General features: G+C 36.4%; 1 protein-coding gene across 1 annotated transcript in view; it reads right to left on the reverse strand.

Annotated features, from left to right (window-relative positions):
* The window catches only part of LOC145779253 (uncharacterized), a 47,301-nt gene that overhangs the window by 3,598 nt on the left and 17,077 nt on the right, over positions 1-26,626 (reverse strand). Inside the window, exons 26-60 of the mRNA XM_082590829.1 lie at positions 25,792-25,972; positions 23,394-24,896; positions 22,562-22,772; positions 21,620-22,396; positions 21,187-21,322; positions 20,310-20,472; positions 19,648-19,795; positions 18,886-19,061; positions 18,252-18,431; positions 17,501-17,700; positions 16,709-16,928; positions 16,158-16,313; positions 13,874-15,818; positions 13,475-13,566; positions 12,670-12,853; positions 11,828-11,999; positions 11,130-11,248; positions 10,794-10,989; positions 9,955-10,154; positions 9,351-9,545; positions 8,833-9,074; positions 8,078-8,267; positions 7,543-7,754; positions 6,964-7,117; positions 6,284-6,439; positions 5,888-6,027; positions 5,356-5,539; positions 4,819-5,034; positions 4,318-4,425; positions 3,461-3,565; positions 3,051-3,266; positions 1,520-1,627; positions 979-1,083; positions 436-575; positions 169-267 (exon numbers count right to left, since the gene is read on the reverse strand). Of these exons, the coding sequence (XP_082446955.1) occupies positions 169-267; positions 436-575; positions 979-1,083; positions 1,520-1,627; positions 3,051-3,266; positions 3,461-3,565; positions 4,318-4,425; positions 4,819-5,034; positions 5,356-5,539; positions 5,888-6,027; positions 6,284-6,439; positions 6,964-7,117; positions 7,543-7,754; positions 8,078-8,267; positions 8,833-9,074; positions 9,351-9,545; positions 9,955-10,154; positions 10,794-10,989; positions 11,130-11,248; positions 11,828-11,999; positions 12,670-12,853; positions 13,475-13,566; positions 13,874-15,818; positions 16,158-16,313; positions 16,709-16,928; positions 17,501-17,700; positions 18,252-18,431; positions 18,886-19,061; positions 19,648-19,795; positions 20,310-20,472; positions 21,187-21,322; positions 21,620-22,396; positions 22,562-22,772; positions 23,394-24,896; positions 25,792-25,972 (9,529 nt within the window). The remainder of the gene's footprint in view (positions 1-168; positions 268-435; positions 576-978; positions 1,084-1,519; positions 1,628-3,050; positions 3,267-3,460; positions 3,566-4,317; positions 4,426-4,818; positions 5,035-5,355; positions 5,540-5,887; positions 6,028-6,283; positions 6,440-6,963; positions 7,118-7,542; positions 7,755-8,077; positions 8,268-8,832; positions 9,075-9,350; positions 9,546-9,954; positions 10,155-10,793; positions 10,990-11,129; positions 11,249-11,827; positions 12,000-12,669; positions 12,854-13,474; positions 13,567-13,873; positions 15,819-16,157; positions 16,314-16,708; positions 16,929-17,500; positions 17,701-18,251; positions 18,432-18,885; positions 19,062-19,647; positions 19,796-20,309; positions 20,473-21,186; positions 21,323-21,619; positions 22,397-22,561; positions 22,773-23,393; positions 24,897-25,791; positions 25,973-26,626) is intronic.

The raw sequence follows: 26,626 nt of genomic DNA on the forward strand, positions 1-26,626 counted from the left end.
AATGCCAAGCAGAACAAATTGCATCAAATGCAGTTACTAGTCTCTAAAAACCATTACAGGCTGTTTCGCACTTAATTGGGATCATCAAAAGGTTTTATTCAAATACAAGTAGATTATATTATCATTTATTAGTATTCGATTGTTTTAATATATTAGACCAATAATTACCTCAATTTCCGTGCCGTTGACGACACACTTGTCCAGTACGCATTCGTATGTGGAACAGTTGCAGGACTCGTCTACGCCAGTCTTTTGGACAATACGTCCCTGAAAGAAAGGAATAAAATCGAAATAAAGTGGTAACTATCAAAATATTTAGTTCAAGTGTTCATATGTATTTTCAAAGATAGAAGAAACTGATTGGACTTAATCATCGACTAACTTGAGTTTTTATCCACATCACCGATAAGAATGTTACGTAACAAATCTACTAACCAATCCACAAGATGGAACTTCAGGGCAACTGCATTGACACGATTCCTCTCTACCGCAACATGTAGTCATGTCACCTTGAACAAGAACTTCGTATTTTCCGCTGCAAACCACTCTCTCAGGGCATGATGAGGTATCGCATTCTAGAAATCGCAATTGTGACGTTTGTTGTTATGAAGTTACAGATTGCAATCAAAGTCACTTATAGTCAAAGTTCTATTTACAAATGCGGCAAAGTGCTGCAATTGACAATCCTTTGTTTTTCTTTTTATGTAACTGCATTTAGAAGTGATTTTCAACGATTTCATTTTTTATTAAAGCGAGAAAAACGTCTAAAATTTCATACATCAATTACGTTCTCAATTATTCTGCTTAAAAAGGAATAAAATTCTAATTTTAAGCATTTCTTGCAACAAAAACATGTGTAAATAAACTAAGTCAAATATAGTTATTACTATCTGAATCCTTAACAGCCTGTTTCACCTATACGGATCATCAGAAGTTCTTATTCAAATAGAATCTATGTAAATAAACTACGTCACTTACCACAGGCATACTGGTCGCAACATGCGCCAGGCTGTCTGGATACGGTCACCACTTGGTGAGGTGGGCAGGCTGGCTCAGTGTTGTCACAAAGAGACGCGTCACATTCTATTGAAGCAAAGAATTTGCAATAAAATTACAACACTTCAACCAACAGGTATGCTTGTACAACTGATTATGTTAAATATTTTGATTAAAAAATATTAGAGATTTAAAATAAGCACCAGTTTAAGCAATAATAAAATACAATTACAGAAGTCTTAATACAATGTTTTAACATTTCACATGAAATCGTATAACTCATAACCATGTTTGCTGTGAAAAGATTAAATGGTTGGTACAAAACGTAAGAATGCTAAAGATAAATAAATGTTACTGAAACTATACAATTTATTACTACAACTGGAATGGAAATCCTCAAAATTGAAATAGTTGATTTTCCTTTAAGCCTATAACAATCGTTTAAGTGCAAAACTTAATATTTCTTCAAGTTTGTCATTAATATAGAAAGGAAGCTATGCTGCATGTACAGTATTTTACTTACGGCACTCAGACAAAAAGCAACAAGAATTCTTCGGGTCTTTGATGATCACTGATGACATTGGAGGCTCGCAAGTAGCGTTCGTATTGTCGCATTGAGAATAGTCGCATGCTGCGTAGAGAGCAAAACAGTTTTTATAGAATATTAAATTGAATTTGCATTAAAACATTAATCGAGCACTTTCGAGTTCTTGCTAAAATTAACACTGCCATGTTCCGATAAAATATAAACAAGAATGAACAGTGTGCTAAGGTTAACTTAAGTCTGACTTTTGATAGAGTAACAAAGGTTAAAGAACGTAAAATGTAAATTTACCTTATAGGCTATGTTTAAGACTTTGTGCATAGGCTATGTAACGAGTGGTCTGTTTAGATTTTTTTATACATCAGGCTTTGTGTACAACATAAAAATACAAAATCAGAAAAAAAATAATGTTACCAAAAGATAACTTCATGTGTATACTTGCTATAAATGCAAAAAAACTTTTCGCATAACTTCTAAAATCTACATTGCACGTTTGATGTCAACACAAAAATATCCAAGCAAACCGGTTTTGTAAAAATAGCTTCAAAGAGTTTTTAAAGCGCCGTTGAAGATGAAAACAACTTAACATAAGTTGTGGGTAAATTTATTAAATGATGAATTAATAAGCTGCTTGAACTTTCAACAATTCTGCTAAACAAATAATTGAAGATATGCAAGCTGGAATAATGGTTGGTTGGTTTTGAATCTTTATCATCGGACTGACAAAGCCTTGATAGGTTATTCCTGGTAGTTTCGCACACTTGTAGAGACTTATGATGCAGGGCCGGTTACCGAGATTGGCAGAGTGAAGTTTCTAATTGTTGAAGTGCTGTTGCCGGGATATTATTCCATTCACGAAGTGCCTCTGAATGGAGATGCGTTGCTCAAGCGCACACTCCGAGAGCCGAACCAGCGCGCGTGATCATGAGTCGAGTGCTTAATCACTGAGCAAACGGGGTGGAAAAGGAAGAGTGTTTTAGTGTTAAGCCTGTTGGTAATGCACAATCTTTCTCTAATGAAAAAAATGTTAACATAGCCCACAAACCTTGAGTTATATTCGACAATGTCAAGAATTAAAATGTATTTTATATTATTAGTTACGTCTTTTTAAAGCTTTTGTTTAATTTTTTCATTCATTCAACACAGGTTCCTCATACTGAAGGTGTTGCACTAAATGATGGAGAGCGCGTGTGATTACGAAAATTTGCGTATTGGTTTGGATTGTTTTGCTTACGGTACTTAATTCATGACGTATATTACATTTTATTTGGTTTAATTAAACTTTTATCTATATCTTGTCAGATCGGTATGAAGCTGTTTCACACGTCAACGCACAAAGAAAAATGAAAGAATATTGAAAAGTTAAAAATGTAGATGAACAGCTGGATAGCAATAAGATAGGCTACATATCGGTGATAGGCTACATCACAAAAAAAAAAAACTCTTTCTAAAAGCACTTTGTTGAATCGAATTGAAAATAAATAACAATTGCTAGAGCCTGAGCACTCACAGAGCACTTGTTTTGGACAGCACCAGTCTTCTTGTTCAGTCACCACCTTCATGCCAGCAGGTATTGGGTTGGGGATGTCATTTGGAGGACACGTGGGAGAGCACTGACATTCATAACCAGAGCAGCATCCTGATTCGTCAGTTGGAACTTTTACCGCCATTTTTCCCAGTGTGCATTCAGGCGTATCAGCCAGAGGGCAGGCATTAGTGTTACAAGCTAAACAAACAAAATGGTTAAAGTGACTTCCCTTCAACGTTTTTCAAATCATATTAGCCTAAATTTCAACATTAAGCTATCTTTCTTGTAGATGTAAAACATTACTGGGAATTAATCGCTTAATTAGTTTCAGCAAACAAAATGATCAGTCTGAAACAAAGTTTTACTATAGCCTACCAGTACAAAAGACTCACCACAGCTGTATTCTTCGCAACAAGCTCCTGGTTGCTTAGTAACAATCATGCTTTCATATTCCGCACATTGTGGAAGAGTGGCATCGCATAATGACGAATTGCAAACTGTCAGAACAAATAAAGTTTAGCGACCAAATCATGTATTTGCCAAATTTGTAAAATTTATCTTTTTTACTTATAGTGATCCATCGGCTGCATGGGTGAGTAGACTATTGCTGGTAGTTGATGTACCCAGGACCGTTGAAAAGATAATGTTGTTCCGGTACCAATGGCATTCCCAAGCCCCCAAGACAAAACACCTCTAAAAACTCATTATGGCAAAATTTAATTTCTTTAAAATCTTGGGCTCCCTGGAAAGGTTCCGTAAAATCATGTGGAGTCCTGGTCTAAAAACTACCTCTGGACTTTCCTGTCAACGCTATTGAATGCATCCTGGAAAGGACGTCGGGTCGACGCCCATTCGAAGTACGTGTCTTTTGTTTGGAACAACCCTTCATAACGTACCCAAAAGTGGATACAAGGTTGGTTTCTTCACCGTCCAGTTCACATAATCGAAATACCACATTCAGACGTAAATTAAGATACTTGATTCCATTGTTTGTCGTATCCAGGCTTACACCCGGTGGTTGAAGATTTAGATTAAGTGGACGGGAAGGCAAGGAAGCCAATCTTCGTGTCCACCTTCAGGCATGCCTTTAAGTGTCCTGCCACAGACACAGCCGCATGCTCTTGAGCGGTGTCGAACCGGCACCCTTTCGATTGCCGTTCCAGTGTTCTCACCACTCGGCTATGCAGCAGACTATTTATTTGCAAACAGACTATTCCATTGCAAAGCAGAGATACAGTAGCCTACTTACCACAAGTGGTCTTTGTGCAGCAGGTGTTGTTGGCATCGACGTGAGGTTGAGGTGACATGGGAGATGCGCATTCAACCGTGGAATCATCACATTGCTCGTCATCACACACTAAAAAATGCACCAACGTCATAGAAACAAGTAACACAAACCTTTCCACAAATTTGGAACTATCAAACGCTTAAAAGCATTACCTTTACAAAAAAAAACAATTTATGCGACTAAGTAGGCTAGTTTAGCATTATATTGTAATGCTGGCTCTTGTGCAACTAACTGGATCACCAGCAGAGTGTGAATTGTGTTGCAAACAGAGGTAAAAACACAAAGCAACTTTATGATTTTCCAGTCTAAAATATAAAGATATTTTTGACTCGGCAGAGATGGAATGCATAGAAATATAGAATCTAAGACGTCACTTCATAAAATCTAAACCAATATTTACCGTATTTTTTCTTTTAAATGTTCACATTCAACAGGCTTTACCAGAACATTTTCAACTCTTACCTAGATTCTCAGTGGGACAACACCAGTCCTCGTTTTCAAGTACCACTTTCATGCCAGCTGGATACGGCAATGTGTATTTGGGTTCAGGACAGGTTGGTGAGCATTGACAAACGTAAGTCGAACAGCAATTTGATTCGTCCATAGGCGCCATGACTGGCACTTGGCCCTTCTCACATTCGACCATTGCAGGTATGGGGCAAGTTGACACATTGCACACTAAATAAATAAAATTACATGTATGCGTTATGCACGTGTTTGCGTTATCATTCATGCAAAAAATATTCCATACATCGAATTTTGTACAGAGCCGGTTTAAAAGGAATAAAAACATTTGTTGCAGTTAATAATATTTAGTTTTATTTGAACATTCACAAGAATGTTTTCTTCGTACGGCTCTCAAACATTATACATGAGGTGTAAGCTAAATAAGATTTGTTTTATGACGTTACAAATAGTGTAATTATTTTACTGGACACAACTCAAAATATTAATCATAGAAAAATGGTAAAATATTTCTTGTTCGTTTTTGGCACTTACTGCATGAGTATTGAGGACAACAGTCATCCCAAGTTTCTACAAGTTGAACACCTTCTCCTATGCACATTGGCATTGCAATTGGCTCTTCACAATCACTTGCTTCGCAAGGAGCACATTCAGGATGTTGACAACAACCAGTAGAATCGTTCACATGAATGATCTTCTCATTCTCCTTGCATTGCACCTGGTAAGATGAATAAGTGCTGATTATTAGCTGGAAACTGGTTACAAGCTTTCAATGCATTGTTTGGGTGAATATATAGAAAATAGGCAATGCAAATATTGTAATATTGCGCAAATGAGAAAATGTCGCACTTGTTTCAAGATAAAAAGGGTGAATTAAACAAATCTAAGTTGTAAATTTAACTTACCAGTAACTTAACGTTTTTCTTTTTCTGAGAAAAATCCAACGTAATCACAAGTAGCCTAATCTGAAATAAGCTGAATGGTGTGGCACTCTCTCAATGATGTTTGTCAAGAAGTCACTACAAAAACTACGTTCAGTAAATTCATTAAATTTCCTATGACTTACCATGTACATGGGGCATCCAACGGCCCAGCAGAGCGGTTCACCATTCTCGTCACACGAACAGGTTGGCCCACATGGGTCGCCATTCATGTACCATTCTTCACCGTCTTTGTGGGCAACTCCGTTCAAATCAACACAAGCAGCTGAAAGCAAAAAAAAACTTGAAACACATTGTACTTAAAGTTATACTTGAAGAAGCTTTTTTAAGATAGACTTCAATACTTTTTTTTTTAATTTAAAAGAAGACAGTTTGACTGCAACCATACCCTACAGAAAAATGCAACATTTCAATCTACAGAAAATAGAAATTTCATCTCTGAAAAGCTGTTAGAAAATTTACTACAAAATGGCAAAGTCGATATAATAGCTTGATGGTAAAGTAAAATTTATATAACTTACGGCAGTCCTTCTTTTCAACACATTCCCCTTCCAAAAAGAGCTGGCCCTCTGGACAGAAGCAGCCTCCATTGATGTTGCACTTGGTTGCATTACCACATGTTGACAAGCAGGAATTTCCGCACTCCTGGTATTCCAGCTCGGCTGGGCAGTTGTACGCTTGACATTGAGAAGATTTAGATTAAATAGAGCAGACTATTTTTACTGAAGATATAAGTTGATATTCTAGTATAGAATCAATAAGATTGACAATAAACGCGCAAAGCCGTGTTAATGAACTTTATAACGATTTCCTTTCCAATGATAACTATTTTGCACAATTTCTTGTTTTCGTAAAGGTGACCACCGCTTGATAAACAACGTATTATCTAATAGTTGCATTAAATGTATTTTACTTCACATTCATAGAGTAAATGAATAGAAATTGGAAAGAAAGCAAAACAAAACTGTTGTGAGCCAATGCCCTACTCGCAAACCCAAAAACATACAACAAAACAATATCAACAAACATATAAAAAAAAGGATGGTCATTTTATTCTTGTTTGGATGCGAAACGCCAAAACGTACATAAAACAAAAACTGACAGTGTGCATCCAATGAGAGAGTGCGAAAGACCGTAGCCCTGAAGGCGTGGGAGGAACTGAACGAAATAAGGTAGGATAGAAAATAAGTACACGACTTACGACAGAATCCATCAGTTCTCCACTCCAAGCAAATGTCTTGTTTCTTGCAAGCTTCAGCATACGCTGAAATGGAGTCGCACTGACCATTGCCTCCACATACGTCATACACGCAAGAATCGTAGAAAACTTGAGGATCAACAACGTAGTGACATGACTGAAAAATATTAGGTTTTTGTGACTATGTACGTAGATGAGATTATAACCAATTTAGTGTGGTGTTGCGACCGTGCCATATTTCAAACTGATTGTTCTGCTTTGGTATCATGCACGTTATAACGTCAGCATTTTGTCGCTTCTACCTTTTTCTAGACCTCTGCTATGTTTGTCATATATTGTTTGTTTTTTCGTTGTGATGATCAGAAATAAAAACAAACTGAACTGTGTCAAACTTATGTTTGCCTCGAAGTAAGTGTGCTTTTATTTTTGATAATTACCGCGACATTGGTGTAAAATAGACTGTATAAAGTTGTTTCAATTGAAATTATTGGATTAAGATATCCTAAAAAAAGAGTAACCTATAACTTTTTTTTTAACCTTTCACTTGAGAAACAACAACGTGAGAACTTTAACAAAATCTACCTCGAAGATATCTGATTTGATGATGTCACAAACAGAGGTATTCGCATTTTCAATACAACATCCGGGCTCTCCAGGCTTGCATCCTGTATCATTCTGCAAATAACATTTCTCCACCCGTTCAACAAACCAGCTGTAGGCGAAGACATTGATGTCGAACGTCATAACCCCGTCTTTCTTAATAAAGTCATCATCTTTCTTCTTATTGCAATTTCCTAAAACGAATAATTAGACAAAAATGTATTAGTCTTGGAAAGGGATATGCGTTTAAAAGGTAAAAAGGTGCCCTGCCCCCTTAAACGTTTTCGTGTAAACTGAACTCTGCCAAAATATAACCAAAAACGTCAATGCTTTGTTTCATTGTTTATCCTATGTACCTTCTGAAAAGTCATTAAAATACTGCACTACAACAAAATATTTAAATAAAAAAACGAACAATTTTTTATGTCCTCATGCTTTCGATATTGTAAACTTTAAATTATTTTTCGAGTCTCGTAACTCTGGAATATGGAAATTTGCTTCTGAAATAATGGCATACCGCATAACCCTTCAGTGGTGTTGTAATATTTGTAAATGGGGATTTTTATAGCAAAGCCATGGTTAGCTTCGTCGAACTCAACGTATAGGTTGATAGCATCAATCTTCAAAATAAGCTTCAGAAGTTGACTTCGGACAGAAACTCCATCACGATTGAACGGCAATGAAACGGTACGAGTGTTGAACGTAACCTGTGTGTTAAAATAAGCCATATTAAATAAAATAACACTCTCTTGATAATGATAGTACTGGTGCTAAACGATCATCAAAAATGATCTTGAAAGTCTGAAAATGTACATGTCGGAAAAGGTAAAAAACTTTATAAAAAAAGAAAAGTTTGATGTTCGGTTGATTTGTTTATTACATATATTACATATTACATATTACCAAAGCTTATATATGAATAGGGTAAGTTCTTAAGTTGAATATGAACGTAATAATTATGCAATAATATGCTAAGTGGTGGCTACTTCGAAGCTTTTCATCGCTTGTCTTGATGACTCTTACCATTTACAGCTAACCCTAACCTTACTTTGCTGTTCGTTATAGCACAGTTTTTTGTTAATAGCAATCTATGTTGTTGTTTTCGTTATTGCAGGCTGAAGATTTATAAAACTTCAGAGCAATTGTATGAAAACATCAATTAAGCAATCTAACCTTTATACCACCACCGCATCAAACATGTAGTTACTTGTCGTATAAAAAACTATCTAAGTAGTGTTAAATAATAGTAACACGTGTTTGTATTATTGTTACCTTTCCATGAAGGCTCAATGTCACCGTATTTCCTTTGTATATGACCGAAACAGCTTTGGTGCAAGATGTTACTGGATCAACAGTACAATATTCATTGTGACCCAACACAATAAAGTCATCTTCATCTCTAAGAAGTGTTCCTCTCTGTGGCTTTGAAAGAACGTAAGTGCAGTTTCCTTGGAAAGCATAGTACTTGCTATCATAACTCAGGTAATGTGGATCTCCCCATCCAATGCAGGTACCTGAAGGTTATGCAAACATATAATGAATAATGAAGTGATAATTTCAAATAGCTAAATGAAAAGCTTTTCAATTTTGTTGCAGCCAAGCGTTTTTATACAACTGCGATGAAACTTGGTTTACAACATTGAGAGCGGCACTTTTTATAAACAGCATGTGATGACTGGTGCGTTATATCAAACATGCATGTGGCAAAACTTTTAGAAATTGTAATTTCGATATTTGTACTCTAATACAGAATCTAGAATATCTAACTGATTGATTTAACCAATACTCACATTCGTCACAACTCATTGGATCTATGCATTCATTTCCATTTAAAACTTGGCCTTCGGGACAGAAGCACCCTGAGATACAATCTCTTTGACATTCAGCAGAAGCTTGTTGTTCTTGGTATGTCATCATGTTTTGACAAGTCTTGGGACATGCACTTCCGCACTCCTTCCATACTTGTCCGAATGGGCATTCGGGTTCTGTTTAATAAAGTTAAGAATTCGTTTCTCGTCATAGCACATGATTAGGGAACTGTGTTCCAAAAGCCAGTACATACTTCCACTACCACAGCAGCGGACTCGCAGCATCAGGCTAAAACAAGTCATTAATATCTAAATTGTGAAGAGTTAAGAATGTTGAATTATACTATTTTATTTGGTTTTGGAAGAAACTTACACAAGTTATAAGGCTGATGTTGGTCATGATTTTTGAATTATTTGACGTCAATGCCCGGATAAATTAAAATCCGGATTAATAAGGTTTAAATAAGTTGAAATCAATTGTAGATTGACTGCAAAAGTGTGGACTTTTTTCTTCTTTTGCAAAATCAAATCGGTTGTGTGCACATTGTTCATCTCTAAATTCTATGTATTATACTACTGTACATACCACAGTTCGTTAAATATCTCCATGAATTGAACAATGGTCTGTTGAGCAATCTCTGGCACTTCTCAGCGTACTCCGCGAGTGCACCACATCGGCAATCTTTCTCTGAGCTTGAGCTCAAACAATCACACATGGAGGAAGCGCAAGTTGGAAGGAAATCTTCAACGCTCAATACGCTGTGGCAGTCCCGGAATACTCCAGACCTTGGAGAAAAATAATTATTTGTCAAAGTTATCACTACTTTTTTAGAATCAAAACGTTTATTAATAAATCAAAACGCTTATAACGTTAAGCAGCTGCAAACGAAAATAACAAAAAAATGCGGTTGGTGGAGTGTAAATTAAACGGTTTGAAGAATTCGGATTGTTTTGCTATCTAGGTTGCGTAGATTTAATAGAAATTTATTAGTAGTTAACTATCAAAAGTTAAGTATTCAAAATTGTAATTTAGACGCATTGCAGTAAATGACAAATTGTGCTCGACCTTAATTTTAGCACGAGCAAAAGTTTACATACGCACGTTATATAATATTATAACTAACATATTACTAAAAAAATATAATAACGTACATATTATATATTTTGTATTCAAACTTTGCTGGCGACAACTTGTTGTTTGCATTGCCCATAGCTTACTGCTTGCACTTTGAATACTAACAAAGTTGGAGAAAGTACAATTTTTTGGTTCTTAGGGAGCACAAATCACAAATCGTCAGTCGAGGCTATGCCCACTTGGTTGTTTCAATGAACCTACTGCGTTGACTAAGCCTTTAGGTCAATGCGGTGTGCCACTGTCAACTGTTTATAAATATTTGTACATACAGCATATACTCATTTAATTACCACAGAGCAGAGCATCGTTCCTCATGGTCTGTACGTTGCTCGACGGTACAATTGGAAACTTCACGGAAGCATGACTCTCCAGTCGCGGACCAGGAGTCGCCGAAATCTTCAACAGTGCTAGCAATGCCGAAGGTGGGTAGTTGAAGATCATTAGTGCTGTCATGGTCGGCATTGGAGCACAATCCGCACATGTTTCCTGACAGAATATGTGGAATTTTAATTCATCTTAAATAAATTAACCTCATCTGGATAAGCGCTAGAATTTGCGAACGACAGAACTATAAAGTCGAGCAGTGCTGATACCTGCTGCATCAGACTTATTTGCTGCTCACTCACCTGCCATGGAATTGTTGATTACAACTCTGGCCTCTCGGGTCGCTATTTTCCAATATACCTTGAAGTTTTCTGCTTCTGCAATTACCTCTCCACCCACATATGTGATTTTAACATCAGGTCTAAAAAAGAAAAAATCGTTACAGAACAAAAAAGAGTTTAATTGATAAGTTTATAATGGAGGTTAGGGCGATTTCAATATCATGTATGACTTAGCTTTTAATGTTGTCTAGTGAATCACTCAACTAAATAGTAAAACGGTATCGCCCCTTTTGCAAAGATAAAGATGCACTACAATCATATTGGTACTGCTATTTTGCATTCATCAAATGCTGGCATTTGCACAACAATCTAACCTCTTAGTGTTATTTATTAAGTAAGAATCGATTTCGCTATAGTAATAGCATCTTCAGCTAGCACATGTAAAAAAGAAAATTTGAAAATACGTAAAACGAACAAATAAAGCAAACTCCGATATTATCAACATGCATAAAATTCTATTCTAAACAGATGGTTACATAAAATTAAAATTAAAACCTACAAGCCTAAATCTTAAACTGGTGTTCTTTCTTTTCTGATATCTTTCTGATACTACAATCATATTGTATAGATATAAGATAGTTTACTCGTCTTCGTGATAAAAGATTTTTCACAAGATTTTCCACAAGCATTTTTTGTAGTTAACATTTTTTTTTAAATACCTGATTGGAGCGATGTTTTCATTGAGATTCGGGAGATAGTTGAGTTTGTATGGGATGTCGTTTAACAGGAGATTGTAGGCGTCATACAAGATAACATTGACACGACCAGTAGTGATATCCAAAGATTTGCTACAGCGCCCAAGTTTATCCACATTGTCGCAATCAGAAACGACTGAATGTTTAAATTTAAATTAATATTTTTTATTCAGTAGGCAGAGGATTCATGTATCTTAAAGGGTTTGGTAGAAAGAATTCAAACATTGAAAGCTTTATGGAAAACTGGACTGCTCGAGTCAGTGCCAATTCGAGCACCCTCCAAATACCAAAGACGATTGATTGTAATAAAGTGGACGTGATTTTAAACACAAATTCAAAAATGTTTATGGCACGCCTCTAAAAAAAAGTAATTAACATATTTCAGCATAAATCTCAATGAGGAACCAATAGTTAGTATGAATTAAATTAGTAAAATTTTATTTGTTGAAACGCACATTTACAACGTTTAGCAAAACAAATGTATTTCATACAAACTTTTGTTTTGGTATAAAGATTAACAAGCAGAGTGTCAAAATAAAGTGCAATGTAGATATCCCATTAGATTTAGCTACAGTAATATGATTTTTACAACGAATAGCTTATTCTTATAAGGTATGCTAAGAAATTTACCAAACCAGACAATTTAAAAAAGCAATGTTCTGTTTCACTGACTTAAAAATACCACAAAAACAATATCGATGCCATACAATGTCATTAAACGTAGTTTGTTCATATCAGCTTTTAATTTCATTGCCTGTGCATTAAACATTTTGTAAAAGATACGATGGACAGAGTAAACTCCTTACCAATAATTTCAAAAGTGTCATTGGCACAGTCTTTGGCAAGGGTGTGAGTGCAGATTTGGTAATCGTAAGAAAACAAGTCGAAAGTGCTGAAAGAAGTTCCAGAAAACATGACGCACTCAAATGAGCATGCCGAGGTATCACATGACCAAGTGTTGTCTGGCATGCAGGTACAAATTCCGCAACCCTAAAACCACGTGAAAATCATTGATTTTTTTTACATACTTCACATTATCCGCTCTCGGAGTGGGTGAGATGACACCTTTTGAACTTTCAAACACTTAAAAAGACCTGGTTTCTTTATATAAACTTAAAAGAAAGTAATATCATCCATAGAGCATGAAAATCTTTTCTGTTTAAAACTGAACACATCCTTTGAGTGCTTGTAGTGAAAACACAGCTATTTTTACCATGCAGCATTACATACAGCTATTATAGCATACAGCATGCATCAAAAATTTAATATTTATTCTTTCAAATCAAAATAATTTCTTTTCAACAATACTAATAAAATTAATGTTTTATGTTTTACAACGAGCTGGTAGTTATCTAATTTAAGATTTAAGAAGTAAAGCAAATCATACAAGTATACCTTCTTGTGCATGATGCTCCAAACAAGTATTTATTGTTCGTATATGTCAATTTATTGTGATAATAACGATAAAAGTTATAATTTGGTTGTTAAGATTTCAATGGCAGATAACTTTTTTAAATAGCTGAAAACAATCTGTCTGTTGTTTTTTGTATTTTTAGATGTTTGGTATATACATATTAATGTATTGATTTTAACTATTTGCACATTGATTACCTTGTTAAACTTTCTGAAGCCTCCTTCGGGGAAAAAGAAATTCTCAAACACACAACCATAAGCAGGCGTGGTTTCTTCAGGAGTTGTTGGTGCTGGAAAGAGTATTTACTATTAAGACTGTTAGATTACCTCAAAACGTAGAAAATTGACCAATTTTTTGTAAACGTTTAGAAAATTCGTTTACTTTGTCGGAGTCTTTCTTACCGCTTTCAAAAAATAATTTATTATCATCTCTAAATTTCTAGTGGTTCTACAGATATAACAACTATTGACACAGACTATTAAAAAACTTTAGGCCTACTTACAGAACATTTATAAATACGGAATGGCATTATATTAGCTCTAATTGCCGCATTTTCTATCTAAAGTTATTTAAAAATAAAATCCTTGAAAGCGTACTTGAAGGCTCCGAAGAGAAGGCTGTTGTTTCAAATCGTGTTGAAGCTTCCGTTTGGTTTGGCTGTTCAGGCGTTGTCACACCAGATACGTTTGTGGTTGTTGTTGCCGTGCCAGTAGATCCAGTAGTGGTCAATCCAGGTTCGCCTGTGGATGGAGTTTCTGTAACAACTGATCCAGTGGTGGTTGTTCCTGGTGGTGGAGATTTTGCTGTGGTGGTTATGCCTGGTTCTTCAGGTTGTTGTGTTTTAGTGACAGTTGTTTCTGTTGTAGTTGCACCTGGTTCGCCTGTGGATAGTGTTTCAGTACCAGTTGATCCGGTGGTAGTCACTCCTGGTTCACCTGTGGATGGTGTTTCTGTTCCAGTTGATCCAGTGGTAGTCACTCCTGGTTTACCTGTTGGTGGTGTTTCAGTACCAGTTGATCCAGTGGTAGTCATTCCTGGTTCACCTGTCGATGGTGTTTCAGTGTCAGTTGATCCGGTGGTAGTCACTCCTGGTTTACCTGTGGATGGTGTTTCAGTACCAGTTGATCCGGTGGTAGTCACTCCTGGTTCACCTGTGGATAGTGTTTCAGTGTCAGTTGATCCGGTGGTAGTCATTCCTGGTTCACCTGTGGATGGTGTTTCAGTGTCAGTTGATCCGGTGGTAGTCATTCCTGGTTCACCTGTGGATGGTGTTTCAGTACCAGTTGATCCAGTGGTAGTCACTCCTGGTTCACCTGTGGATGGTGTTTCAGTACCAGTTGATGCGGTGGTAGTCACCATGGGTTCACCTGTAGATGGAGTTTCCGGCGTTTCTGTAACAACTGATCCAGTTGTGGTTGTTGCTGGTGGTGAAGATTTTGCAGTTGTTGTTACACCTGGTTGCTCCGGTGGTGGTGTTTTAGCTGTTTCAGTAACAGGGTTTTCAGTAGTAGTTTCGCCTGGTTCACCTGTAGATGTTGTTTCTGTTTCAGTTGATCCAGTAGTAGTCATTCCTGGTGCACCTGTTGATGGTGTTTTTGTACCAGTTTGTCCAGTGGTAGTCATTCCTGGTTCACCTGTGGATGGTGTTTCAGTTCCGGTTGATGCAGTGGTAGTCACTCCTGGTTCACCTGTAGATGGTGTTTCTGTTTCAGTTTGGCCAGTGGTAGTCACTCCTGGTTCACCTGTGGATGGTGTTTCTGTTCCAGTTTGGCCAGTGGTAGTCACTCCTGGTTCACCTGTAGATGGTGTTTCAGTTCCAGTTTGTCCAGTGGTAGTCACTCCTGGTTCACCTGTCGATGGTGTTTCTGTTCCAGTTTGGCCAGTGGTAGTCACTCCTGGTTCACCTGTGGATGGTGTTTCTGTTCCAGTTTGGCCAGTGGTAGTCACTCCTGGTTCACCTGTGGATGGTGTTTCAGTTCCAGTTTGTCCAGTGGTAGTCACTCCTGGTTCACCTGTGGATGGTGTTTCTGTTCCAGTTGAGCCAGTGGTAGTCATTCCTGGTTCACTTGTGGATGGTGTTTCTGATGTTTCTGTAACAACTGATCCGGTTGTGGTTGTTACTGATGGTGGAGATTTTGCAGTAGTGGTTTTACTAGGTTCTTCTGGTTGTTGTGTTTTAGCTGTTTCGGTCACAATACCTACAGTGGTAGTTTCTCCTGGTATTCCAGTAGACAATGTCCCTGTTTGTCCCGTAGTGGTAAAACCTTGTGGTGTATCCGTGACAGTTTGTCTAGTGGTAGTTACACCTGGTTTTTCTGTAGATGGTATTTCTGTTCCTGTTTGTTCAGTAGTAGATACCGTTACAACAGTAGTCATTTTTTCACAAGTGCCGCAACAACTCCCCCCTTGTTTGGGAACGTATGTTTCCATTGCGATACAGTCAGAAGAACTGCTAATATCGCACGTAACATTAGTGCATTTTGGAAAATTTTCAAAACAAGTGCAAATTTGGCAATCTGCAGAACGCCAAATGTTCCCCTCCTGTAAAACAAATATCTCAGATTGTAAAAAAATCCGTTTGTAAGTGACAGTACAAAAGATATAAGTTCAAATACATGTAAATATTAATGCAACTAGACTATATGTTTCTCGGCAGCCGATTGTAGCGTGGAAGCTACACCGTTATGGTTAGCGAATCGCAACCGCTCTCTGTACTGTACTATAGTGAGTGCTCACTGCTCAGCCTTTTGCTGATAGCCGGAAGAACGCACCTTTCTTCGCAACTAGACTATGTTCTAAAATTATTATTTTAATGCTTTTGTATTTATTTCGATGTTTGTTGTACAGTGTTTGTTTGAAGAAATAAAATAGTGCACTTACAGAATGAATTTTTCCCTCCACAATACAAGGACAACGATCAATGGTTATGCATTGTCCCTTGTAGCAATATTTATCTTGTGGGCATGCAGTGCAACTATCATCAGCTGGCATATCTGGGCATGAACGGCGTAAAGTAGAAGTTGTTTCAATATTGACCTGCAAGTGTAGCATGACGCCTTTTGTAATTTAAAATGCAGTTGATGTAACTAAGAATGTGTATTGAGAAAGCGTATTTTTGCTGAAACATTAAAAGTCAAATCATGATATCATTTTAAGTTTCATCTCAATTTTATTGGATTAAGCTACTGCCTACAAATATTTCACCTATAGAATTTTGTAAAAAAGGTCACTAATTCAGGGGTGAAAGATATATACTGTAGTCAAGCAAGTCTTTGTGAATAAAAAACATAACAAAAAACGCAGCACTTGATATTGAAGTTGCTTCCTAAGCCGAAACGACAAATTATGACCTACTGTTTCTTATACCCGCAAAGTCATTTACTAAGTCAATTCATTTAGTCTAAATTCTACATAACGTTTACAAATTATACCTGTGTAGTGGAAGCCATCGTGGTAGGTGCAGATTCAGAACTAGTCGTTGAGACTGGGGAGCTAGGCTCTGTCGTGTACACAACTGTAGTAATACAAGTCTCATTGAGACATCCCAACCTGACTTCATAATCGAAACACTTTGGAATGAGTCCTCTGAGCTTGTGGCCGTAGCAACGCAGGCCCTTTTCAAGATCGCAAGTCACTCCGTATTGTCCTGATCTATGTGCAATCAGGTAAACGTATTGAGGATTGAATTAACCAACAATATTAATTTCTGTCACAGCAACAACTAAAGTATGATACTTTATAAATAATAATGCTTATGTGATACCCTAAATTTAGAAGTTTACTATGTAAACAATTTAGAAGCAGCCATAGCCTGCAGAGGGATAAGCCCGCATAAATAATTGACGTTTAATATGCAAAGTTCTTAAATGTTCTCTACAAAAACATATTCAAAATTAGGAAATTTAGTGTTCACATTGACTACATGTCATTTCCTCTACACAATAAACAGTTTGTTTACAAAACTGAAGCTTAACCACTTGTTGTCATGGCTTAAAAAATGTTCAAAAGTTTGTTTCAAGCAATTACAGCATTTCGATACGGTACGCTGTTTAAGAATTGCTTTCCTATTGCTAGTTATAGGTTTCTACTCATCTTCAGTAGAAATAAACATCTTCGAGTTAACACAATATTGCAGTAGCGATAATAAATTAAGTGACCATTGTGTTTTTTTCAAATGGTTTGCTTTGTTGTATCAAATCGAATTGCTATTCAACCTGGATTACCTGTAGTAAGGTACGTCGTGACCTTTGACCTTGCAGTCAATGGCAATAGGAGTTTTACAGGATGAAAGTTGCACATGTTCAGCAATATCTTCCACTTCATCTCCTTCATAAGAGCTTGGAAGCTGGGCACTATGGTAGTCGCCCCACCAAATGCACTCATCAAATGGTGTTGTAGTCCATGTGGTAGATTCGGTCGTGAACTGAAAACGAAGTTAAAACTATTTGTGATATTGCACTGGTAGTCAGCTACAATATCAGTATCAGCCAGCTACACTATTAACTTTAGAACTAAGCAACGAGTTTTATCAGTATGCGATAGCTGGTATTTAAAGCACACAGATTGTTTCGTAATTCATAGATTTTAAAAACAGATAGATTATTTTCAATGCAATTTTTAAGATTATCCCTGTGCAATGATTCAAATCTTCTATAAGTTCCTGACATAATTTTAAAACTAATTCCTTCCGAAGTGAAACAAAATATATAGGCTATGAAACTTCCGAACCTACAATGTGAGTTGATCAATATTTGATACACGCAGGCATGCAAAATTATTATACGCTTGTGTTATTCCTTACCCAACCTTTACACCATAACAACATCATCATGATCATTATCCTAACTTAGCACCTTAGTATTAGTGTGCACCACATCACTACATGTTTTAGTGCTCCCATTGTTCATAGTCAATTTTTGTTCAGCATCGGTATTGATCTACAATGGATGAATGTCCCGAACCACTTATATTTACCTCTGGGGTCGTAGTACGTTCTATTGAACAAGACAACTTGTTGTTGAAACACAAGCATCTTCCATTTGGTACGTTTATGATTTGACCTGGTGGCACCAATTCGTTGTTGTAATAACATCCACAGTCTTCTAACTTGACACAGTTTTTGTTTTGGTCCAATTTCCAACCTTCTTTGCAACCCTGACAGTAAGTTTGCTCATGTCATTCACACTTTGTTTCAGAAAGCTTTAATCATAAAATAAATCTCACATTTTGTTAGATCAATGCAGAAACAAAATTCATGTAATGGTATCATCTTAGAATGAGATTAATAAAGCTGAAAATGATTTACATGTTTTAGTTGAAATAGAACGAATATATTGTACAAGTGAATTGAGTTATGAAAAATCACAGGATCATTTTGTATCGTGCATAGGCTAACATTAATCAAACCACATCCCATTGAGGTCTAAAATATATCTTATTTTTCAAGTTCTAACTTTAAATCTTTTTTTTATAATTAAGTAAGTTACAACAATTGTATGGAACTAGTTATTAAAATACGCAATGTTTTGCAACTGATTTGGGACAAATACAAATACATGGAAATAAAAAATCATAATCTAAGATACAAAGTCCAAAATTAAAAACTTACAATCGTTTCGTTCACAGGTTTGCATCCGGCAATGCACTGGTCAGTGTTTTGGCAAACATCAAAGAGCATGTTCTCCATGTAGTGGCAATATTGTGTGCACTGGATAGAACACGTGCTCCACTCGTATCCGTCTTTGCAGATTCGTGTCGTAACTTCAGGAGAAGCGGTTACTTCCTCTACGAATATAATATTAATTCATTATGAATGTTATTTTTTTATGTTTATGAAGTATATTTTTCATTTTTATTAAAATGTCAAGAATAACGCTTTATGCATGGCGAAGTGAGTGATTACAAATGCTTACATAAGTAAGTGAAATCGATGCCATTTGAAATTGGTGAAGAAAAGTATGGAATGGACAAAAAACTGAGTACTTAGTTTAGTTCTGGGTTATGTTTCCCTTTTCTGCTTCAAACTTCACATACGCTCAATGCTCAATTATGATTGCAGAAGAAAATATGTATAAAACAAAGAAATTAACAGTGATGTGTAACACACAATTTGCATTCACGAAATTAAGAAAGTAGAAGTTAGAAGTTGCTTCTAGGTTTAGTGTTTATGATAAGCAACAGTTTCAAAAAACGACACAATCATCTGCAAACAAATGTCAACAAAGATCAACTATCTTTGAAGATATCATGTAAATTTTATGTTATGAAGGTTCATATTTTGATTGTTGTTATTATAATAATGATCATTATGATCATGATAATGACTTTATTATGATTATGATAATATCATCACTATGGTTATGATAATCACCTCCGCAGGGAACGAGCACACCAATTCTCATTGAAATAGTGCTGTGCCAGGATGTAGGTTTGATACGAAGCCATCGGGTCTCAATGAATTGACCTTCTTCGAGAAGATTCGTTACATGCGAGTTAGCATCAGAGTTTCCATTGAAGATCTACAAAATAGGTTAAAAGATTTAAATGAGAATTAAATTAATGGCAATCAATATAAAAATGTGTTATGAGTCAGCTATAAATACAACAAACAATATTATTTGCAAAGCTTTAATTGTTAACTTTTGAGACACTGGGTGAACAAACTTTTGTGGGACAATTCATATCTGTAGTGACTGGATATCCATGATTTTCACCAAATCCTAGAATTTTGAATCATAAAAATTATCTCATACAGTCTCTACAATTCAGCAAAAAGTATAATCTAGTTTTTAATAAACTAACACTAGCTGCAATGTTCTACCATCCGCATTTAAGACCATAAGAGCGGTGATAAATTCTTCTCCCCTGAAACGCTAATTGTACGAATTCTGCGCCCACTGCATACACTTTGTATGAAAATTTTTCCAGTAGATCAAATTTGTTCGGTAAAAAATCTATTTAGACTTTATGTTCACAATGGTGGTAGACACACTTCCAGAGGAAATCTTGCTTCATACTAAATTTATCGCTTACCTTTACAGAACCATCTTCGCTTGTGTATTTAACAAAATCAGATCCGTCAGTGCTGTACGAGAGGGTGTATGCAGTAACCCAAAAGTTGCTTTCACCGCTTCCTTGTGTTGTGATTCCAGTTATTTCACGAAGATGATCAAACTCAAAAGTAACCCATTGATATCTAAACATCAATATTATTAGTCACGTTTTATGCAACATTTCTGTGATTTCTAAACGAAACAAAGACTTTCTTTGGTGTAAACAACAGAGGCATCAATCCTGCTTTCCACTTACAATAGAATAAGTCATTTCGAAAGATTTTACTTCAAAGTATTTATGCAAAAAGCTTTACAGATGTCTTACAATTGCGTCTAAAGTATTGGATAGCTAAATGTTGAGATGATCAAAAGAATGCAATTACATTTCAGCAGCAGATCGAATCATTAGATGCATCGATTACCAAAGATATTTAGATCATCTATAACGTTTTCACTTGCTCAGTCACCTAACAAAACAATCGTGACTTCACAAAACATAATTGTTTCTTTAAATAAGTGTGATTTGTCGCTTGGGAAGGTGCAAGCTGAGGAAACAAAAACTTGAATATTTAACTTCAAAAACTACTTAGGCCTATGTCAGAAAAAAGATTGAGAAAATAAAGAAGCTTTACAAAGGTATAGCAAATGTCGTCTTGAAATATCTCTTGCACATTGGTGTGGTTTGCTAAAGGCGTTTGCTAAATCAACTTTTATACAAAAACGGTTTTGATCATAAAACTACTGTACATCACGTTAACAAGAGTAAATACTGTAATTTAAAAAAAGGTTGAAGCAATTCTTAAACCCAGCTCTTGTTGATTGCTCATCATTAAACATATCAATCTTAATGAACTAACTTGTTGCTCAGTTTCGCTGTCCATCCGACATTCGCATCCAAAACAACATTATCCAAAGGAGTATCAGAGATTTTAGATTTAAATGTAGCTTGGAATAGATCGGACTGCAAAGTCATATCCAAAGGAACATCACAACCTGTTCAACAGATAGCAATCAGAAAACCAACCGAAGATCAAAAATAGTAAAAATAATAATCTGATGTTGGTCTATGCGATTCGAACAAGAAAAATACAAAATGAAGAAAGACCAACATTATGATGTAAGCGTTTCAATCATAGGCATAAAGCGATTGTAAACTTAGCAATAAATCAACAAAAAGTGTGTTTAGCAAAATTGCATGAAGTGCAGATTCAGAAAGACTGTGCAAGAGTTGTATGGCATACGCTGTTTCGTCTGATTATTCTATAGTATTTCCAACAAAAAATAACTTACGCGACCCAATGGTGGTTTCAAGCGATTGTGTGGTTGTTGAACCAATCACTGATTGTGTCGTGGTTGATCCTTCAACAGATGGTGTTGTGGTTGATCCTTCAACAGTTGGAGTGGTTGTTGATCCTTCAACAGATGGCGTAGTGGTTGATTCTTCAACAGATGGAGTGGTAGTTGATCCTTCAACAAATGGAGTGGTTGTTGATCCTTCAACAGATGGTGTTGTGGTTGATTCTTCAACAGATGGAGTGGTTGTTGATCCTTCAACAGATGGTGTGGTGGTGGATCCTTCAACAGAAGGAGTAGTTGTTGATCCTTCAACAGATGGAGTGGTTGTTGATCCTTCAACAGATGGAGTGGTTGTTGATCCTTCAACTGGTGGTGTGGTTGTTCCTTCAACAGATGGAGTGGTTGTTGATCCTTCAGTTGATGCTGTTGTGGTTGATCCTTCAACAGATGGTGTCGTAGTTGATCCTTCAAGAAATGGAGTAGTTGTTGATCCTTCAACCGATGGAGTAGTTGTTGGTCCTTCAACAGATGAAGTGGTTGATCCTTCAACAGATGGAGTGGTTGTTGATCCTTCAACTGATGCTGTCGTGGTTGTTCCTTCAACAGATGGAGTGGTGGTTGATCCTTCAACAGATGGTGTGGTAGTTGATCCTTCAACTGATGAAGTAGTGGTTGATCCTACTACCAATGGTGTCGTAGACGATTCTTGGTGTGACGTTGTGTTAGGAGAAGGACTTCCGGTGGGCGTTGCGGAAGTGACGTATGGGGTAGCTACAAAGTCACGAATAGTTGTTAACTTAGTATTCCTTTTATTTTTTTTGTTGAATCTCGTACGTTTTTAAGTTAAAAGTAAGGAATAATATCCATTTAATGAATGCATTTTGTCAGAAAAGTAAATATTTCAAATAAATTTATTAAAAACATGATGAAACTTACTTGGAACAACGTATTTGCAAGGACAGTAGACACGGACTTCAAAATCTTCACAAACACCAGATTCTTGCAGTTCATTCATGCAAGCCAACCCGTGGGACAAATCACAAGCAACTCCAAGTTGTGTACTTTCAGATACGAGAATCTGTGTCTTGATTTCCCTGCACTCAATCATCGTAGGAGATACACAGAATTCATAGGCATTGCGAAGATTCTGAGTAATTAAGTATTGACAAAATAAATTTACTGATTTGATAGGAATGCAGATACATTGCGTTATAACACCATCTACCTCAACAGAAAGTGTTGAATAAAGAAATATCTTCTGCATTTTAATCAAGCATATTTAAGAAATTAAAACTTGAGTGAACAACTCCTTAACTTCACGTAAATATTTCAATTTTTATCTTCAAAATTTCATTATTATAAATATACAGTAGTTGCAACGCAGCAAGTAGCTCGCTTGCTTTCCAATCATGCAATCTTGGCTTGAATCCCGTCTAAAGCTGGTTATTGAAACATACTGTCATTTTTACCCAGATTGTAATAAATTGGTTGGCCGTAGTTGTTGAAAGACAGTCGGGCGAAAAAAAGAAATTAATCACCTTATTTTCGTTAGTGCCAAAGGTTTACATAAGAGTATTCCAATATTATTTTCCCATTATTATTGATATGCCTACACAAGAACCGAAAATCATCCTCATATGCACGGTTGCTTACATATTACCAATGAACGGAATTTATTTTAACCGATTAGTCATAAATTGGCTGTAGGCCTTCTCTGGCACTGACAATACATTTGAATAATAATAGTATTCCTCACAATATATATTACCTTAAAGCTTTCGATATCGCCTGCGTTGTTTGCAGCTGGCTTGGAGCTTGACATCCACACTGTATATTTATCACAAGATGGCGATGAAGTTTCTTTAGTAGGAGTAGTTGTTTTGACATCAGATGGTGTCGTGGTTGATTTTTCAACAGATGGAGTGGTGGTTGATCCTTCAACAGACGGAGTAGTTGTTGATCCTTCAACAGATGGAGTGGTTGTTGATCCTTCAACAGATGGTGTTGTTGTTGATCCTACAACAGATGGTGTAGTGGTTGATTTTTCAACAGATGGAGTGGTGGTTGATCCTTCAACAGACGGAGTAGTTGTTGATCCTTCAACAGATGGAGTGGTTGTTGATCCTTCAACAGATGGTGTTGTTGTTGATCCTACAACAGATGGTGTAGTGGTTGATTTTTCAACAGATGGAGTGGTTGATTCTTCAACAGATGGAGTGGTTGATTCTTCAACAGACGGAGTGGTTGTTGATCCTTCAACAGATGGTGTTGTTGTTGATCCTTCAACAGATGGTGTAGTGGTTGATCCTTCAACAGATGGTGTGGTTGATTCTTCAACAGATGGAGTGGTTGTTGATCCTACTACCAATGGTGTAGTGGTTGATCCTTCAACAGATGGAGTGGTTGTTGATCCTTCAACAGATGGAGTGGTGGTTGATCCTTCAACAGATGGTGTTGTGGTTGATCCTTCAACAGATGGAGTAGTTGTTGATCCAAAAACCGATGGTGTTGTAGTTGATCCTTCAACAGATAGAGTTGTTGTTGATCCTTCAACAGATTGAGTTGTAGTTGATCCTTCAACAGATGGTGTGGTGGTTGATTCTTCCACTGATGGAGTGGTGGTTGATCCTTCAACAGATGGAGTTGTGGTTGATCCTTCAACAGATGGAGTGGTTGTTGATCCTTCAACAGATGGTGTGGTTGATTCAACAGAGAGAGTGGTTGTTGATCCTACAATAGATGGTGTAGTGGTTGATCCTTCAACAGATGGAGTGGTTGTTGATCCTTCAACAGATGGAGTGGTGGTTGATCCTACAACAGATGGAGTGGTGGTTGATCCTTCAACAGATGGAGTGGTTGTTGGCCCTTCAACAGATGGAGTGGTGGATCCTTCAACAGATGAAGTAGTTGTTGATCCTTCAACAGATGGAGTGGTTGTTGATCCTTCAACTGATGGAGTGGTAGTGGATCCTTCAACAGATGGAGTGGTGGTGGATCCTTCAACAGATGGTGTTGTGGTTGATCCTTCAACAGATGGAGTAGTTGTTAATCCTTCAACTGATTGAGTGGTGGTAGATCCTTCAACAGATGGAGTGGTTGTTGATCCTTCAACAGATGGTGTTGTTGTTGATTCTTCTACTGACTTTGTGGTAGTTTCCTCTTCTCCGCATTGACAGTAAACTCTCATCTCGTAGTCCAAGCACAAAGGTGGTGTAGTTCGTTGTTTGTGGTTGTAGCATAGTAAACCTTCTTTTGCGTCGCACACAACTTCCTACAGAAATTAACAGTTGTTATTTAAAAAATATATGAACGATTTAATCTGAAATGTTGTTGCCTGACTTTACGCTATGTTATATTGTTACAATCATTAATGAGTGTGCAAACCGTTTCGAAATATTGCGTGTAACTTTCTTTCAAATACTGTACAGTAACCAATTTGAAAGCTGTAGATTATATATTCAAAATATAAATATTATTTTGAAGTGAATTGTTTTAAATAAGGGTCGTACTTTTTTTCTAAATCGGAATTTTATTTTGCATTGTGTTCAATTAACGATTTCTTGTTAATCAACAAAAATGCTTAGGTTTGATGGAATTTTCAAAACAATTACTTGATGCTTGATGCATTTTAATGGACTTCTTTGAATATTCATTTGAGATCTAAAATAACCTTAGTGTTTTTAATTAGATACAAGCATTCTAAATGTTACCAAGTTTTTTTTTTCCAGATAATATGAAACCAAGGAACTTTCAGAAATAATTAATTAAACTACCATTTAACGTTTTATAGGCAGAGAAAACTTTTTCTCGAACCGTAGAAAATTTCATTATCAGATCACCGCTTCAATGCGTGATGGAAATCTACAGATAAATCTGCATCAGGCATTGCAGAGTTTTTTGCACTGTTTTTTGCACTCTGCAATGCCTGATGCAGATTTATCTGCAGATTTCCATCACGCATTGAAGCGGTGATCTGATAATGAAATTTTCTACGGTTCGAGAAAAGTTTTCTCTGCCTATAAAACGTTGAATGGTAGTTTAATTAATTAGTTTTTTTTTTTTTTGTACTGTATAACATTTTATGAATGGTTTACTTTAGATATGTACAGTAAATACACAAACATACGAAATCGAATGTACGTGTCGCAAATGTTTATATCAAATACCTCTCCAGCTTCAGATGATGGAGCATGTACGTTAACCACTCGACACTCAGCCCGAACAATTTGAGAATCTGCACAAAACTCATAAACACCCCTGAGATTATCAATCGTCTCGATATCACCGGCATTTGTCAATGTTGGGTAAAAACTGTTCATCCATTCGGTCCAACCAGCGCGACCACATCTGCAAATGTAATTCTAAATGTTTATACTGGCAACACGTACGCGAAAAATTCTCTCGAATGCTGTATATGATAAACACATACCAATGCTTCAGAAGAAATAAACTGCTGTGCAAACATTCACACAATAGCAGCACCACATGTAAGCTAAATTTAAATATTGTATTCGTACCGTACAAACAATGTTGATGGCAGAGTAATGAAAATAAATTGGCTCTTTTATAAATAATACAATCTTGTTAAAGACAAAACTATTTCACTTGTTCGTGGTGATTTATCTCAAGACAATTATCAGGTAAAACGAAAGCCACAACCAATGTTTATGTTTTAGATAAGACTAGCTGCTGCTAGCAATAGGCTACTAGGCCAATAAGATATGTAGCCAACAATAATGACAGTGTTCCTGTTCGGGAGGCTAGTTTTAAGAAACAGCCTAACAGCTTTAAAAATGGTTTTAATAGATCACACAATCAACACCATGTACTCCGAAGGAATATTTCTTTTACAATTTCATCACCATGTCAAAACTGCTTATAGGAGTTGTCAAATTGCTGGGACAATAAAAGGATGAAAAACATCGAAAGAAAGTTCATTTTTCCCGATTACCGATTAACAGTAAGAAATTTAAACTATTAAAGTTCTATTTGTCATGGTCT

The sequence above is a fragment of the Aplidium turbinatum genome, chromosome 1, assembly GCF_918807975.1.
Source record: "Aplidium turbinatum chromosome 1, kaAplTurb1.1, whole genome shotgun sequence".
NCBI classification, from domain to species: domain Eukaryota; kingdom Metazoa; phylum Chordata; class Ascidiacea; order Aplousobranchia; family Polyclinidae; genus Aplidium; species Aplidium turbinatum.